This window comes from Capsaspora owczarzaki, assembly GCF_000151315.2.
Source record: "Capsaspora owczarzaki ATCC 30864 unplaced genomic scaffold supercont2.1, whole genome shotgun sequence".
NCBI classification, from domain to species: Eukaryota; class Filasterea; order Ministeriida; family Capsasporidae; genus Capsaspora; species Capsaspora owczarzaki.
This window is the reverse complement of record NW_011887292.1, coordinates 3,228,003-3,242,537: the sequence shown is the minus strand read 5'-3', so window position 1 is coordinate 3,242,537 and position 14,535 is coordinate 3,228,003. Positions and strand designations below refer to the sequence as shown.

Genomic DNA, 14,535 nt, shown 5'->3' with positions numbered 1-14,535 from the left:
TTTCTTCGACAATGTCACAAGGGTTCGAAGCCAAGGGCGTCTTTCATCGTCTCATCCCTGCGCCCAGCGATGGGGTGAATGTTCAAGGCAATGACTACAGGATGGACCAATCCACTATGTACCTTCAATGGTGTAAGTAGCTGCTCGTTCATGTGGCTTCCAAAGAAAATGTAGCTCACCTGTGGTCCATTTTTCCGGCAGGGCCTGCGACATTCGACATCGACCTTGACGACCTGGGAAGTGGAACGCCCCGCCCTGGTCTATCGGTGCTAATGCTGCTCGTTCCGAAAGGTTTCACAGATATGCAGGAGAGTGCCTGTCATCAGGCATCCATCGACTCGTTCCACAATTCGGGTCTCGGATGGTCCAAGCAGCTGGACGAAGATTGGCTGTGCGCCGGACTTGTCCATTACTGTATCCATCCAACACGCAGCGGCATGTCCCTCGAAGAATTCCAAGCTTCGCTTGCCTCGCTTTTCAAGGATCAGTGTCAGTTGTTTCCGGATGAAATGGCCAAGCTGTCACTGAACGATCGCCCGTCTAGTGGTGACAATGGCAATGCTGACCGCAACCTGAAGCAGAAGCCGTCGCAGTCCAAGAAAGGTGGTGACAGTCGTGGGAGTGCTGGCGGCGGCGGTAACCCGAACCGCGGTCGGGGCGCTGGCGGTAGCAGCCAAAGCGGCGGAAGCGTCATTCCAGTAACAACTGTTGCGACATCCGACGTTGTGGATATCCCTATGACAGATCTCGACACCGTGTTCAATATGCACCTTCCGCCGATTTACAAAGAATTGGGCCACCTACTTTCGACGCTGCGCCGCTTTGTGAGCCAAAGCTCGAGTCCCACGGATGTTTTGCTCGTCAAGCTTGTGTTCCGTCGTCTTGTCGAACGCAAACTTCGGCCGTTCGATATTGCCTTGAATCACCGTGATCTGAGTTGGTTTTTGTACCGTATCACAACGGCCACAAATCTTGATCCACTCGATCAGTGGTTGAATGCAACCATCTACAAGTTCTGGATTGACTGCATCGACATGTGGGACTTTCCAGTGTAAGTACGCCAGTGAGGAGGATCTTGACCACGACGGCAACTGTTAACTTGCGTGCTTATCTTTGACAGTGCGAACGCGCACCGTGTGTGGCGCGACAAGGTCCCAACCGCATCCATCAGCCCGGTTACATCCAGCAACCTTTCAAGCTCGGCTGATAAAAATACTCAGGTCCCCCCAACCGCATCCATCAGCCCTGTTACATCCACCAGCAACCTTTCAAGCTCGACTGATAGGCATACTCAACTTGTCGAGTACTACACTCGTAAAAAGCCCACCGCTTCCGAATTTGAAATTGCCTCGAAACTGCCAGAAACATTCACCTTTTCAGGCATTGATCTCGACTCACCTCGACCGATTCAAATCTTGGTGAATAGCATTTCCGTCTACATCCCGTTCTTTGCGAACGAGAAGCCGCCTGCTACGCTCTCGTTCAAATTGAATGGCGAGGATTTCGTCCTTGGTCAGGAGAAAGCAAACGTTGACTGGTTTATTTCCGAACCCGGCAAGAGAGTTTCTTCTCTGGATGACGACACCGATGAAACATCGGATCAAGTTGCAAACGAATTGTCGGGTTGGTACTTAATCGACAGAAAATCCGCTCGTCGCTGTGATAGCGCTTCCTTTCCAGGAGCTCTATACACCCACCCCACGTGTCCCCATCATGGTACAGTGCCTCGGGAACTCGTATCGCTTGTCGAGACCGTCCGATGCATTGCGAGTATCAAGGATGGCTCGCGGCAGTGTCGCAACCAGACATCTCACACGTCACAGTGTTGCCACGTGCACCGCTAACTGTGTGTGTGTGTGTGTGTGTGTGTGTGTGTGTGTGTGTGTGTGTGTGTGTGTGTGTTTGTTTATCCCACCGAGTTTCCACTCCCAGTGAACTAGAAATCGGATTTTTGCTTCCACTCCCAGTGAACTAGAAATTGGATTTTTGCTCCTTAGTCCGACGTGGACTGCACATACAACACACGTCCCCTCTTCGAGGATTTTGCCCTGTTTTTGAGACCCCCGATTTTTGGATTTGTTAGAAGCTTGGTTGAAACAGTGCAAGTCGGGCTAGAGATTTTGTTGTGGATCAGCTTTTTGCAAGTCGATGCTGCTATTTTGTGCCTTCCCATTCCTTCCCTGTTTGTCAGTCCTCAATAGCGTTGTTGTGTGGTGTGAAGAAGCAGGAGCCGATCGAGATTTCCACTCGTCACAGCGAAATTCTCTCCCCACCACGACTCCTTCCTATCACCCTCCTCATACTATCATCATCATCATCATCATCATCATCACCATCATCATCAGCACCATTAGCATCAGCCTGGACTTTGGCATCACCGCTGCAGCATGACTGAGGAAGAGACGCTGGTCGACTTGGAGGTGGCGTCGCTGCTGCTGTTTTGCGTGCTGGTGGCCTTCCTGGTCGTCCACTTCAACATCCGGTTCCTGCCCGAGTCTGGTGCGACCATGCTTGTGGGGATGGCGTCTGGCGCGATCGCTCGGTTTGCGCTCGGACGCGAGGCCTCGTTCGACGCTGACTTTTTCTACTATTTTTTACTGCCGCCAATCATCTTTGACGCGGGCTACTCGCTCAAGCGCCGCGACTTTTTCTCCAACATTGGCAGCATCCTCATGTACGCCGTCTTTGGAACCATGATCTCCACCCTCGTCATCGGTAAGCGACCTGTTGTTGTTGTTGTTGTTGTTGTCGGTCACACTCGCGCCGCACGTTGTGAATCCAATCCATCGATCAACCACCAGCGTCCTCCTCCTCCCTTCCTCCTTCAACAAAAGGCGTTCGTCGATTCCTTTTGAATGGAGGTTTCTTGTTGTGTCTGGCCACTGGATGGATGGATGGATGGATGAAGGGAAGGGCAGCTGGGCATCGCAAACACCAACCGACAAATGAGCGAAACCTGTTTTTTATTTTATTTTATTTTATTTTATTTTTTTATCTTTTTCCTTTCTGCTTCTGAGCCTGAGACAGTCATAACGATGTGAGGGACTTTTTTTACTGTTGAACCACTCTGGTGGTGATCCGTTCAGCTGGATGGAAGACGAACGGGAGTGTGGATTAGCACTGAAACAATGGGATGTGAAAGCGACGCGATTCTGAAGGGGATCAACTGCTGCTCTCATCGTTCTGAGGAGAGATTTGCTTCGATCGAAGAGAGCGAAAGAGAGAGGGAGAGAATGTATGTGTGTGCTCAGTGTGCTGATGCGACGCCGTTGCGTTGCGTTGTGCATCATGTCATTAGCGCAAAATGCAATGTGACAGACCGATACCTGCTGTAAATGGTCATGTTCTCATGATGGGCGCAAACGTCACGCGACGAGGTCGATGACTTTGAACAAACTACGAATGCAGCAGCCAGCACACACTTTATCACCATCAGCGTCGTCAGCATCATGATCACAAGAATTGGTTTGGAGGAAAGGATGCAATGATGAAAAGCCTCACGTTGCTCTGCGTGCTCGTCTCTTGTTTTGCAGGTCTTTCCGTATACGGCATTACCCGAAACCCGCACCTCGACGCCATCAACTCGACCAATCCTGTGGATAGCCTTGTATTTGGCTCGCTGCTTTCTGCCACTGGTATGCTTCACGTTCTCGAGAGCTTGATGATTTTTTCAAGTTTTTGCTCAGTCAGTCGTTTTTATTCTCGTTCATTCCCTCTTTACTCACCCAAATCAATCCGCTTGACCTTAACACACAGATCCTGTCGCCACGCTGTCGGTGCTGGGATCCCTGAACGTCGACCCACTGCTCTACTCGCTCGTGTTTGGCGAGGCTGTGCTCAACGATGCCGTGTCGATTGTCTTGTTTCACTCGTTCCTGAACTTCCGCGCCGAGGATGCCTCGGTTGCGAACGTGTTCAAGGCCATTGGCACGTTTGTGCTGGTTTCCGTGGGCTCGATCGCCATTGGCGTTGCCATCTCGCTGGTGGCTGCGTTCTGCATGAAGCGGGTTGACTTGCGTCACCACCCTTACTTTGAGACGTCCTCTCTGCTCATCATTGCGTACATTAGCTTCCTTTCTGCGGAAGCTGCCGAATTGAGCGGTTTGATGGCTCTCTTTTTCTGCGGTTTGTCGATGGCACACTACACGTTCTACAACCTCAGTCAAGTGTCCCGCGTGGCCTTTGGTCACACTTCCAAGACGCTGACCTTTATCACCGAGACAGTCGTGTACCTCTATCTCGGCCTGCACGCCTTCTCCGAGGCAAACGCCGAGTACCACATTGGGTTTATCGCACTCACCACCGTCATTGTGCTCTTCAGCCGCATCCTGTCCGTTTTTCCGCTCTCCTTTATTCTCAATCTCTTCCGCAAAGTGCGCATTACCTTTAACATGCAGTGCATGATGGCCTTTGCGGGTCTTCGAGGCGCCATCGCCTTCTCGCTGGCGCTCACCCTTCCTTCGTCGTGCACTGAAACGTCCTGCATCAACAACAACGCCATCGTCACCACCACCATGGTCATTGTCCTGTTCACAACGCTCGTCCTGGGCTGTCTCACCGAGCCCACTCTCCGGATTCTCAACATTGACCGCTTTGATTCCGACCTTTCGCACGACACTCTCGAGACCATGACCCGCCCGGATTTCGACACGGATGTGAGCGCACGACACGCGCACGCCAGTCCGGCCGGCAAGAAGCCTCGCTCGCGATTCCACGCCTTGTGGATTCGCATTGACGAGAAGGTAATGAAGCCCATGTTCGGTGGTCGCCTTCGCCGACCCGAGGCCGTGGCCGACTCTGAGGCGCCAGAGCATCGCCAGTCCACCAGCGGGTATTCACCTCTGCTGGACCACGCCGACGATCCCACGGCTCACGAGCCGCAGCTCGGAGACGAGCAGCCGTTCGATGTTGCGCCCGTTGGCTCGACGCAGCTGCCGATGCGTGCTTCTCGAAGCAACAGCTTGGACAGCCGTCATGGCAGCTACGAGCCTTCGCTGCAAAACACTGCCACCTACAACTATTACCTGACTGACGACGACCGACTGAACGAGCAACGCGCGCAGGTGCAACGCGGAATGTCGTACGGCTCGACACATTCGGTGGATCGTTCCCCTTCAGCGCAGGGGGACAATGACAGCATTTCGCACGAAAGCGGTTACCGCGCCTTTGCGGACTCTTTCAACGACCACGACCACATGGAGCTCAGTCCATCGTTCGATCGTAGTCGAGGTGTGTCCACGGTGTCGGCTCCTGTCTCACGGTCTGCGTCCACTCGTCAAACGATTCGTGGCGCTCGTGAGGTGGCAACCGTTTCAGACGAGAATGTCGAGGCCGCGTTGGACGAGGCTCGGCAGCTGCACCTCGGCTCCAAGCGCTCTGGACGTGACGTGTATTTTGTTGACCAACGCGCAAGTCCTTCAGCTCAACAAAATCAAGATCAAGCGTACTCTCGGCAGACCAGTCGGGCCGCAAGTAGTCTCAGTCGGCAAGAGTCAGCCGGCACTGGCTATCACGTGCACAGCGCCACTTCGCCTCATCCCCAATTCCAAAGGCCTTCTGCTCCCACTTCGCCGATGCCTGCGGATGATCTCTTGATTGCACTGAGCGAATCAGGCTCCCAGCCACAACAGGCAACCCCCGGTTCCTCGTCGTCACAGTCGGAGTCCCAAGCCTAAGACAACGGGGGTGGGATTTCTTTTGTTTTTGCTTTTTTTTTTGTATGTGCTAGCCAGGGAACCAGTGTCGGGGTAGCTTTAATGGCGTCGCGACCCGGCTCGTCACAAGTGTGCTACGCATTTCCGTTCATGTACTTTTATTCTGTTGCGATTTGGTGTTTCAGCGCGTTTTGCTGTTTTATCACGAGTGCAAAAACACAATACGAGCTAGAGTCAAGCAAGATTAAATCGTGTACTGTTTACAAAAAAACCAAGAGAATACACACAAAGAGGGAAAGCTGTTGATTTTCATGAAAAGAAAACCAGCGAACGTGGATTAAGATCGCCTGCAGATGAGATCGAGAACCTGAAAAAGCGCAAGGTCGTCACAGTCAGAGATCAGTGAGTCATCGCAATCATACAAAGAAAAAACCTCTGTCCCACCAGCAGGCAGAAATGGCAAGACCCCCCCCCCCAAAAAAAAAGAAAAAGAAAAAAAAAGCATTGTCACGTACACTGTGCTCCATCAAAACGACCTCCACGCATCGTGTGCTAGTACTGGTCACCACTTCATCAAGCAGAGAATTCAACAAACTGAAGGAGGACAAGTACAGAAAAAAATCAGACCGCAGGGTGTCAGTGAAAAACACACGCCAAGACATTCGCAATTTCGAAACGATACATACTTTTCGTCAGTGATCAGATGCCACAGGTTCAGCCGAAGATAATGAGTATCGACCTGAATTTGCTGCAACCCGAACTTGTTAAAGGTGCGCAAACGGGCGCTCTCAAAGAAAGTCTGTCGTGCACCGAAAAACAAAAAATCAAATTCCTGTCTGAGCAACGAGTTGCAAAAACACAAGCGCGGGTTCCCTCTCCTCTATGCAAAGAGCACAAAGCACTTTTTTTTTTAAAAAAAAACCTTGCCTTGAGGGTAATTTTGAAAATGCCAGTGACAATCGAATTCTTGGTGAAATCGACGGCTCCGAAAATCTCAATCCGCTCAGAGAAGAGCTTTTGAATGTTGCTCATGAGCGAGTTTTCAAACGACGTCGGGGAAACAAAGCGCCGGTCTGGGCCGCTCGCTGCGCTTCCACTGACCATGGAGCGGCCAGTGGTGCTGTGAGCCTTGCGGCTCGACTCTGAGCTGCGCGCACGCTCCTCTTCAAACAGCTGGCCCACTTCGATATCCAGGGCCGTCAAATCTTCAACGACGCGCTTCATCACGGGGCGCACGTTGCGCGGCTCGGGTGTGGACAGCCAGTCACGCGTTTCAACGCTCTTGCGAATCATCTGCGAGAGCAACAGGCCCTGGGCTTCCACATACGCCGCAATGAGCTGCTGCGAGCTGGTACGGAGCTGCTTGTGCATCTCGTCGAGCGGCAGAATCGTCCGCTTCTGGTTGGCGCTGCTCATGGGGAAGAGCTCGTCGGCAATGCGAACGACCGTACCCACGCCACTGGCCTCCAAGTCAATGCACAGACGGCAGAGCACCAGAATGGCTTGATGGGGCACCGAGGAGCCTGTGCCAGGCGCGCCAGACGCAGGAGCGTTGCCGAGATGAGCCGTGGCGGAGAACTGCTTGACAATGTCAGCAATCGTGACGCAGAGCGAGTCGAAAAAGTTGAAGATGATTTCCCAGCGCACGGACTTGGTCTCAAACTCGCTGCGGAAGTTTTCGAGTGTCGCGGCAAAGTCAGACACAGTGTATGCCTGGAGCTCAATCATGGTCAGCTTGAGGCGCTCCAGCAGGCCGTTGCGCAGTTCCAAGTGCGCCGCAGTCAAGATGGCAGGCGTTGGGGAGGCCGGTGTCGGAGAAGGAGCAGAGGATGCAGTGTTCGACGAGACAGCGTCAGGCACGCTGTTGGCGCTGGTGCTCTCGGAGACTGCCGTTGGTGTCGGGGCAGCAAGGGTGGGTGCAGCGACTGCCGCGGCGGCAGCAGCAGCCTTGCGCCCAGCCGCATCCGCGACGGCCGTGGCCAGCGAGGCGAGCGAGGACGAGAGGAAGCCCTGGAGCGTGCGGTTGCAGTGTGCCACGCGTGCGCTGATGGTCTTGCGAACAATGGCAGCCGCAATCTTGCGCGGATGCAGCTCCGAGAAGGAGCGCTCCAGACGCATCAGCTCGGCAAAAATCTTGTCCAGCGCCTGCACAAGAAGGACACCGTTCGACGCGGTGACCTCAAAGCCCAAGCGACGCTCGACCAGCTCGATGAATTGGCGGAAGATATCCGTGGAGTGCTCGTTCAGCTTGCGATGAAGCACCTCGCGTTCCTGCGGGATGGCCTTTCGCCGGCGGTTTTGGTCTGACGAGAGAAAGAGCGTGCGAAAGTTGGCAATGGCTTCAGAGAGGGTGCGAACAAATGGCACGACCAGGGTTTCCACAAACGTCGCGCTTTCGAATTCTGCCGACCACGACGGGCTGGGGATGGGCAATGCGCTGGTGGACGGAGGGGGAGGCGACGCGACTGGTGCGGCGGTGGCGGCGGCAGCGGTGGCGGTGGTGGATGCCCCTTTCTGTTGTGAAGGTTGCACCGGGGCTGCTGCTGCTGGGGGCGGTGGGGGCACGTGGCTTGCGATACGCGCGAGGTCGGCGTTCAAAGCCTCGCGCGATTTGGCAATGTACAGATCGCAAAGATCCCCCGTGGGCTCGCCGAGGTCGAGCAGCAGCTCGATCGTCTCGATGGCCAAGGAAGGGGTGGTGTGCTTGTCGTTGAGGCGCTGGTGGAGCTTGGTGGCCACGTTCGTCATGATGGCTTGGCAATCGGCGTGGATGCCGCGGAAGGAAGGCATTTCCTTGTACTGCTCAAGCACACCGGACGCCTTCACATAGTACTGCACTGCTGGGCCGTAGGCATTCAATTCCATGCACTTTTTCAGGCGCGCGGGCAGCTCAAACAGGAATTGCAGCTTTTTCAGGAGCAAGTGCACGTTGGTGAGCTTGGCGATTTGCTCGTGCTTCTTGCCGAGCGAGCCGTGGATTTCCGCGCTGGCCGTTGTGATGCTGCTCATATTCTGAGCGAGCTTGGCCATTTCGTCCTCCATCGACTCCACCTTGGACTTCATTTCGCGGATTGTGTCGGTCGCGCTGATAAACTTGTTGTAATTCTCGTACACGAGTGTCTGCATGTCGGTATCGAGTGTTTGGAGTTCTGTGTTTTGTTTTTTTGAAAAAGGATTGAAAAACAGAAACAAACAAAAGTGAAAAAACAGAAAAATCAAAAAGTGAGGTTTTGAAACAGAAAAACAGAAAAATCAAAATCAAAATCAAAATCAATTAAAAAAAAAAATCAAGATCTTGGATTGAAAAAAAAGACCAAAATTCAAAGATTTTTTTTCTTGATTTTTTTTTCAATAGAGTTTCCATTGAATGGGCTTTTTTTTTTTTTTTTTTTTTTTTTTTTTTTTTTTTTCCCTTCGTTTCCTTTCCTTTCGTTTCGTCGTTTCGACTCAACAACGACAACGTCAGCATGAAAACTTGTCGTGTTGGCATTTTTTTTACCTTTGATCATGGCCGTGTCGCGGTTCATGAGCTGCGGCAGCGACTGCTCCTGCAGAATCTTGTGAAAGTACTCCTTTGGATCGAACGAGTCGCCGTCAATGTTGAGCGGTTCGCGCGGATGCAGCGCAGACGACAGCGGCGGAGGCACAGCACCAGCACCAGCACCAGCACCAGCACCAACAGCACCAGCACCATTGGCAGCAGGGTCGGGGCGGTCGGGACGGGCTGTGCGGCGCGGCGGTCGCTGGGGCTCGGCACTTGCAGAAGCAGAAGCAGCAGCTCCAGCTCCAGCTCCAGCTCCGGCGCCCGATCGCACAGCACCGGATGCGCTGCCGTTGCCTGTGCTGCTGCTGCTGCTGCCGGCGGCGGGCGCTGAGCGGGTGTCTGGGGCAGCTGCAGCATTCGCTCCTCCGCTGGCATCGCCGCCTTCTTCAACACCGTAGTACATTTTCAGGAGGCCGCGCTTGCTGCGACGTTCCAGGCGCAGGTCGCTTTCGGACATGGCAGGCTCTGCAACAGAGCCACGACCACCGGCGCCGCCGCTGCTGGTGCTGGTGCTGGTGCTGCCGCTGTCAATGGACGGACGTACGCTCGGCTGCGAGGAGCCAGACGCCAGAAAGTCGCGGCTGCGCGACGAGTCCTCCGATGTGCGTGCGGACGCTGCTCGTGCGGCCATCGTTGTGCAATTGAAATGAAAGAGAGAGGGAGAGAGGGGGAGAGAGAGGGAGGATGGATAGGATGGAGAGAACGAAGTGAGATTTGGGAAGAAGTGCAAGTTGAAGACTGCGTTCTGAGATTTCTGAGATGTCTGAGCGAAAAAGTCAAAATTACGCGCGAGCTTTTGTTGTCAGTTCGAAAGGAGAGCGAAGCATTGTGTTTGTCCGTCTGAGCTTCTATTGCTGGACTTGGGCTTTTCGGTTCTTTGACCCTGCTGAATGCTGCTTTCTGCTGTTCAGTTCAGCTCAATTCCATTTTGCTGATTTGGTTTTTGTTGTTTTAGTCTTATTTTCGTATTGAATCGAGTCAAAACCAAAGACCAATACAACGTAGACAAAAGACAACCAAGACAGAATCGAACATGGCTGAAACATTGGTCGTGCGCGTGGACGGTCGCCAACCGCGCGTCTGCTGGGTCTGCCTTGAAACCGACAGCGACGACGACGACGATGACAATGATCAACGCATCACCAGGCAGCGCAGCACGAGTCGTAGTAGCGCTGGACAAGGCGAGCGTCAAGCCGTGCTGCCACCAACGACGGCAACGCGCTCCGCCACTGCCCAAGACACACAGGACGCTTCATCATCATCATCCTCACATCACTATCGTCACGACGACGAGGACGAGGACGAGGACGAGGACATCAGCCACTGGGTCCGCCCGTGCAAGTGCAGCGGGGCGACGCAGTGGGTGCACCAGGCGTGCATCCGCCGCTGGGTGGACTTGAAGGTCGCCGAAGGAGCGCCATTGCGATGCCCGCAGTGTCTGACGCCGTACAATGTCACCCAGCCCGAGGAAGGCACCGTCATGCTCGTGCTCGAGACGGTCGACCAGTTCATTGGCGCCGTCAGCCCGTTCGCCGCGCTTGGCATTTGCACGGGCGCAATCTACGTGTCGTCACTGGCGTATGGCGCGTTCTCAGTGTGCTTGATGATGGGCTTTGACGAGGGCATTGACTTTCTCTCCAAGCTCAAGACGCGCTACCTGTGCAGTTTCATTCCGCTCATTCCGGTCAGTCTGATGGCAACGCAGGCTCAGTCGCACTTGCACACGCATACGCATCATCACCACGAACACACGCACGGGAATGCTGTGGAAGTTCCTGCTCCAGTGGTGGCGCGTCGTGGTGGTGGTGCTGCTCAGGCGCGTCGTCGAAACGCTCCACCGGCAGTACCGCCAGCAGCAGCAGCAGCAGCAGCTGTCGGCAATCGTCGGCCTCCGCCTCAACAGCCCGCCACACAACAGCGACCGTCTCCACCAAATTCGACGAGCACTACACCGAGCAGTGTCTCGGGTGCAGCAAGCAGCTCGGGCGCATCATTCGTGCACACAGAGCCATCCACAGACCACACGGAAGCTGGCCCCTTTTCTCCTATTATCACTGACGACAGCTGGGACACTCCGAGCACGAGTGGCCAGGGTGTTGTGATTCCCCACGAAGACAGCACTGTGGATGCGCCTGTTCCTCCAAACCTGCAGGCGATGGTCGAAGACCCTCACGTCGAGGACCCTGATGCTATTATCGCTGCTGACTTTGACGAGGCCGAAGCTGCAGAACTCGAGGAAATGATGGACACTGCGTTTGAAGCAGCGTCGTTGAGTCGCACGTTCGTCGGCGCCATGTTGCTGCCAGCAATTTCAGGCATTCTCGGCCGAACTGTATTCCGATTCGTCTCTTCCAATAACCTGACCCGAAGTCTGTTGGTAAGAATGACACGAGGGAGAAAACGAGAAAGGAGAGAAAGAACGCGCGCAAGGGATTGTTTGTTCTAATCTTCTACTGTGCTTGGTGCATTTCTTAGGGTGGAGTTGTCTTTCTAAGCGTCAAGAGCGGCATTCATGCTCTGTACCGGCGGCAACGACGCTTCATCCAACAAAATCGCCTTGTTCAAAATCATTTCTGAGAAAAAAAAAAAACAAAGGTCGCAAGTCCGTTCGCCTGTGTGCCACAAGTCCTTCTTGCTCCTCCTGCACTTGTATAGTGTGATGCAACTGATTGAATATAATATAATTGTCACTTGTATTGAGCACCGAACGAACTGCTCAGCTGGACACCAACAAGAACAACAAAAGCGGTTGCGCATAGTCGTGTCTCCCGCTCCGTTTTGTTCACCGACTGTGAGCATGACTGCAAAGCACGATTTTGTACAGTGTTCGGCAATGGTGATGGAACACTTGTGCGGAAAGATTGAACGAGTGGACTTTGGTATTGAACACACATGTTTTGAACATTTCTTAATCGACATTGCTGCAATCGGTTTTGAACAATGTGAGCATTGGACAAAGTTGATCCGGGCAAAAATGCAAATAACTTTGAACAGCACCCGTTGAACAGCCGCTTTTGAACAACAAGGTCCGAACGACACTGCGACATTGAAAAAACCATGACTCGCGATTGGACAAAGAGTTTTTCACATTGAACACTGCACTCTAAATAATGAACGCTGCCTACTTTGGCACCTGAACAGTCCTGCATCCGCCAACGAGTGATGCCCGTGCACGCCAACGACGACCAGGAGATTGCCCAAGCTACCCCTCGCAAGCGCCAGCGCATGTCCCTGGACTTGCGCAGGCAGATTGTTGCATTGCGCGACGAGGACTTGTGCTCCTTTCGCGAGATTGCTGACTATCTTGATGTCCCGGTCGCAACCGTGCACAATGTGTGCACCAAGTTTCGCGAGACTGGTATCATAGAGCCTCGTGCCTCCAAGCCGCCCAATCGGACAGTCGTGACGAGCGAAATGGAGGAATTCCTGGCGGAAGAAATCGACAAGGACTGCGCCGTGACCAACGGCATGCTGGCCGACAAGTTGCACGAGAAGTTTGATGTGAAAGTCAACGCGACGACAATCGGTCGGCATGTCAAGCGCATGAGATGATCTATGAGCAGGTCACTCGCAAAAACTCGATGGCGGTCAAAATGAGGCGCCAAGAGTGGTTTCAGGACTTGGCCAATGCGAACATTCCCCAATCGCGCATCTTCTACGTCGATGAGTGTGGCTTCAACATTAACATGCATAAGCGCGCGATCAAGAACGTCGATTCCATTCGTGCTCCGAACTGGACACTGATTTGTGTGATTGGCAATATGGGTGTTGTGCACTACGACATCCACCACGGCCCTGTCAACCAGCATGTATTCCAACGGACGATGGCCAAGTTTATTCACGTGCTGGAAGGTCGCGAACTTGAGCCACACACTGCCGGCGACTCCTTCCGCAACGACGAAGACCACGGCGCGAGCGACGATGAGCACGATAGCGACCAGGCTCCAGAGCAAGAGCTCGAGGATGAAGGGTCTGCCAAGTATGTCGAGTTTCACGGGAAGGTTCTGAGCGCAGAGGAGCCATCACAGAGCGAGCACAACAACAGCAATCACACCCACCACCACCACAACCACAACAACAGCAGCTCGAGTGCTCCAGCGCCGTCCTCTTCTTCTGCCCCTGCACCTCCCAGTACCGGCGCTGGGACATCGATGCAGCATGCTGGACCATCAGCGCAGCATGCCGGCACATTGACGCAGCATGCCGCAGCCTCATCCACTTCGAATCGTGCTGCAGCAGGTGTGTCGCTCCATGCACAGCAACGTACGCAGCCGCGAGATACTCATGCGGCGTCGGAACTACTACGACGCCGGCGTGGTCGGCTACCGCGAGGGCACCATCGCTCAACAGCTTTTACAGACGACAACCAGGATGAGGACAACTCTGCCGACGACGTTGGGCAGTGGTCTTCCGCAGCAGCAGCAGCAGCAGCAGCAGCAAGTCACCCAGCATCCTCCACAGGCACCTCTTCCCTGCGACATCCAATGCGGACGCGTCGTCTCCAACAACTTGTGCAGCCGTCATCCCGAACTTCAGCCCGCGCCGCAGCACCCAGACGCACATCCACCTACACCTACCCTCCCGCTGTTGAAGCCCTACGGACGAACGATGCCGACGACGACGATGATGATGATGACGACGACGATGAGGAAGCTTATCACCCTTCCCAGGCCGAATGCTTTCAAGACGAGGCGGAGGAAGGCAACGACAACGCAGATTTGCTGATCGCATCGGAAGAGAAGTACGGCCGCTCTTTCCCGCGAGATGGCAGAACGTACAAGGCGTGGATTGTGATGGACAATGCGAGCTTCCACAAAACAGCCAGCCTGCGCAACTACTTTTGGCGTAGGAACTACCGTCTGCTGTATCTTCCGCCGTACTCGTCATTCCTCAACCCGATTGAATATGTTTTTGGCAAGATTAAATCTTGCTTCAAGCGCACTCCTCTGAAAAAAAGCGAGAAAGTCCATCGCCGCATTGAAGATGCTGTTCGCCAAGTGTCGGCGCAAAATTGCAGCCGCTCCATTGTCCATGTCAGCAAGTATGCCTTCCCTTGTGCGCAGCTCGAAGATATCAAGGATTAAATACACTAGCTTGATGCTCTTCCAACCGAGCTTTCCAGCGAGGTGATGATGACTGCAGTAAAAAAAAAAACCAAAAAAAAAAAAAACCAAAACCCAAGCGAGAATAAAAAAATTCTGTGTTTTGCTTTTGCGTGCTTTTGTAAATATGATCTTTTTGTCATGTCCACCATGCTTGGAGATGCCGGGAAGCTGCGATAAACCACTCCTTTGAGATTGCATGACTGTTCAATCTGGCATGTTCGGTGCCGTGGAG

General features: G+C 53.7%; 5 protein-coding genes across 5 annotated transcripts; 4 read left to right on the top strand and 1 right to left on the bottom strand.

Moving 5' to 3' along the window:
* Positions 1-11: 11 nt before the first annotated feature.
* On the top strand, positions 12-1,844 carry CAOG_01006 (hypothetical protein; the record flags this gene model as incomplete). Its single annotated transcript, XM_004365820.2, has 4 exons — positions 12-132; positions 202-1,051; positions 1,121-1,623; positions 1,723-1,844. 4 exons carry the CDS (start codon positions 12-14, stop codon positions 1,842-1,844), a joined length of 1,596 nt encoding a protein of 531 aa, XP_004365877.2.
* A 461-nt stretch (positions 1,845-2,305) lies between these two features.
* On the top strand, positions 2,306-5,908 carry CAOG_01005 (sodium/hydrogen exchanger family protein). Its single transcript, XM_004365819.2, has 3 exons — positions 2,306-2,715; positions 3,534-3,635; positions 3,757-5,908. Exons 1-3 carry the CDS (start codon positions 2,388-2,390, stop codon positions 5,673-5,675), a joined length of 2,349 nt encoding a protein of 782 aa, XP_004365876.1. The 5' UTR covers positions 2,306-2,387; the 3' UTR covers positions 5,676-5,908.
* On the bottom strand, positions 5,888-9,927 carry CAOG_01004 (hypothetical protein). Its single transcript, XM_004365818.2, has 5 exons — positions 9,154-9,927; positions 6,582-8,803; positions 6,341-6,453; positions 6,170-6,248; positions 5,888-6,021 (listed from the first exon to the last, which is right to left on the bottom strand). Exons 1-5 carry the CDS (start codon positions 9,827-9,829, stop codon positions 5,992-5,994), a joined length of 3,120 nt encoding a protein of 1,039 aa, XP_004365875.2. The 5' UTR covers positions 9,830-9,927; the 3' UTR covers positions 5,888-5,991.
* Positions 9,928-10,164: 237 nt separating this feature from the next.
* On the top strand, positions 10,165-11,901 carry CAOG_01003 (membrane-associated ring finger 5). The gene is made up of 2 exons (XM_004365817.2): positions 10,165-11,575; positions 11,674-11,901. Exons 1-2 carry the CDS (start codon positions 10,232-10,234, stop codon positions 11,773-11,775), a joined length of 1,446 nt encoding a protein of 481 aa, XP_004365874.2. The 5' UTR covers positions 10,165-10,231; the 3' UTR covers positions 11,776-11,901.
* Positions 11,902-12,360: 459 nt separating this feature from the next.
* CAOG_08462 (hypothetical protein) lies at positions 12,361-14,282 on the top strand (the record flags this gene model as incomplete). Its single annotated transcript, XM_011271732.1, has 2 exons — positions 12,361-12,692; positions 12,797-14,282. 2 exons carry the CDS (start codon positions 12,361-12,363, stop codon positions 14,280-14,282), a joined length of 1,818 nt encoding a protein of 605 aa, XP_011270034.1.
* Positions 14,283-14,535: the final 253 nt, after the last annotated feature.

Excerpts from the sequence above, each read along its gene's own strand:
- CAOG_01005 (XM_004365819.2), top strand. The coding sequence starts at position 2,388 with ATGACTGAGGAAGAGACGCTGGTCGACTTGGAGGTGGCGTCGCTGCTG. Across the intron at positions 2,716-3,533 it reads GATCTCCACCCTCGTCATCG|GTCTTTCCGTATACGGCATT; the intron begins GTAAGCGACCTG and ends CTTGTTTTGCAG. Across the intron at positions 3,636-3,756 it reads CTCGCTGCTTTCTGCCACTG|ATCCTGTCGCCACGCTGTCG; the intron begins GTATGCTTCACG and ends CTTAACACACAG.
- CAOG_01004 (XM_004365818.2), bottom strand. The coding sequence starts at position 9,829 with ATGGCCGCACGAGCAGCGTCCGCACGCACATCGGAGGACTCGTCGCGC. Across the intron at positions 8,804-9,153 it reads CGACACGGCCATGATCAAAG|AACTCCAAACACTCGATACC; the intron begins GTAAAAAAAATG and ends AACAAAACACAG. Across the intron at positions 6,022-6,169 it reads TCGTTTTGATGGAGCACAGT|GTTCTCGATCTCATCTGCAG; the intron begins GTACGTGACAAT and ends GCGCTTTTTCAG.
- CAOG_01003 (XM_004365817.2), top strand. The coding sequence starts at position 10,232 with ATGGCTGAAACATTGGTCGTGCGCGTGGACGGTCGCCAACCGCGCGTC. Across the intron at positions 11,576-11,673 it reads ACCTGACCCGAAGTCTGTTG|GGTGGAGTTGTCTTTCTAAG; the intron begins GTAAGAATGACA and ends TGCATTTCTTAG.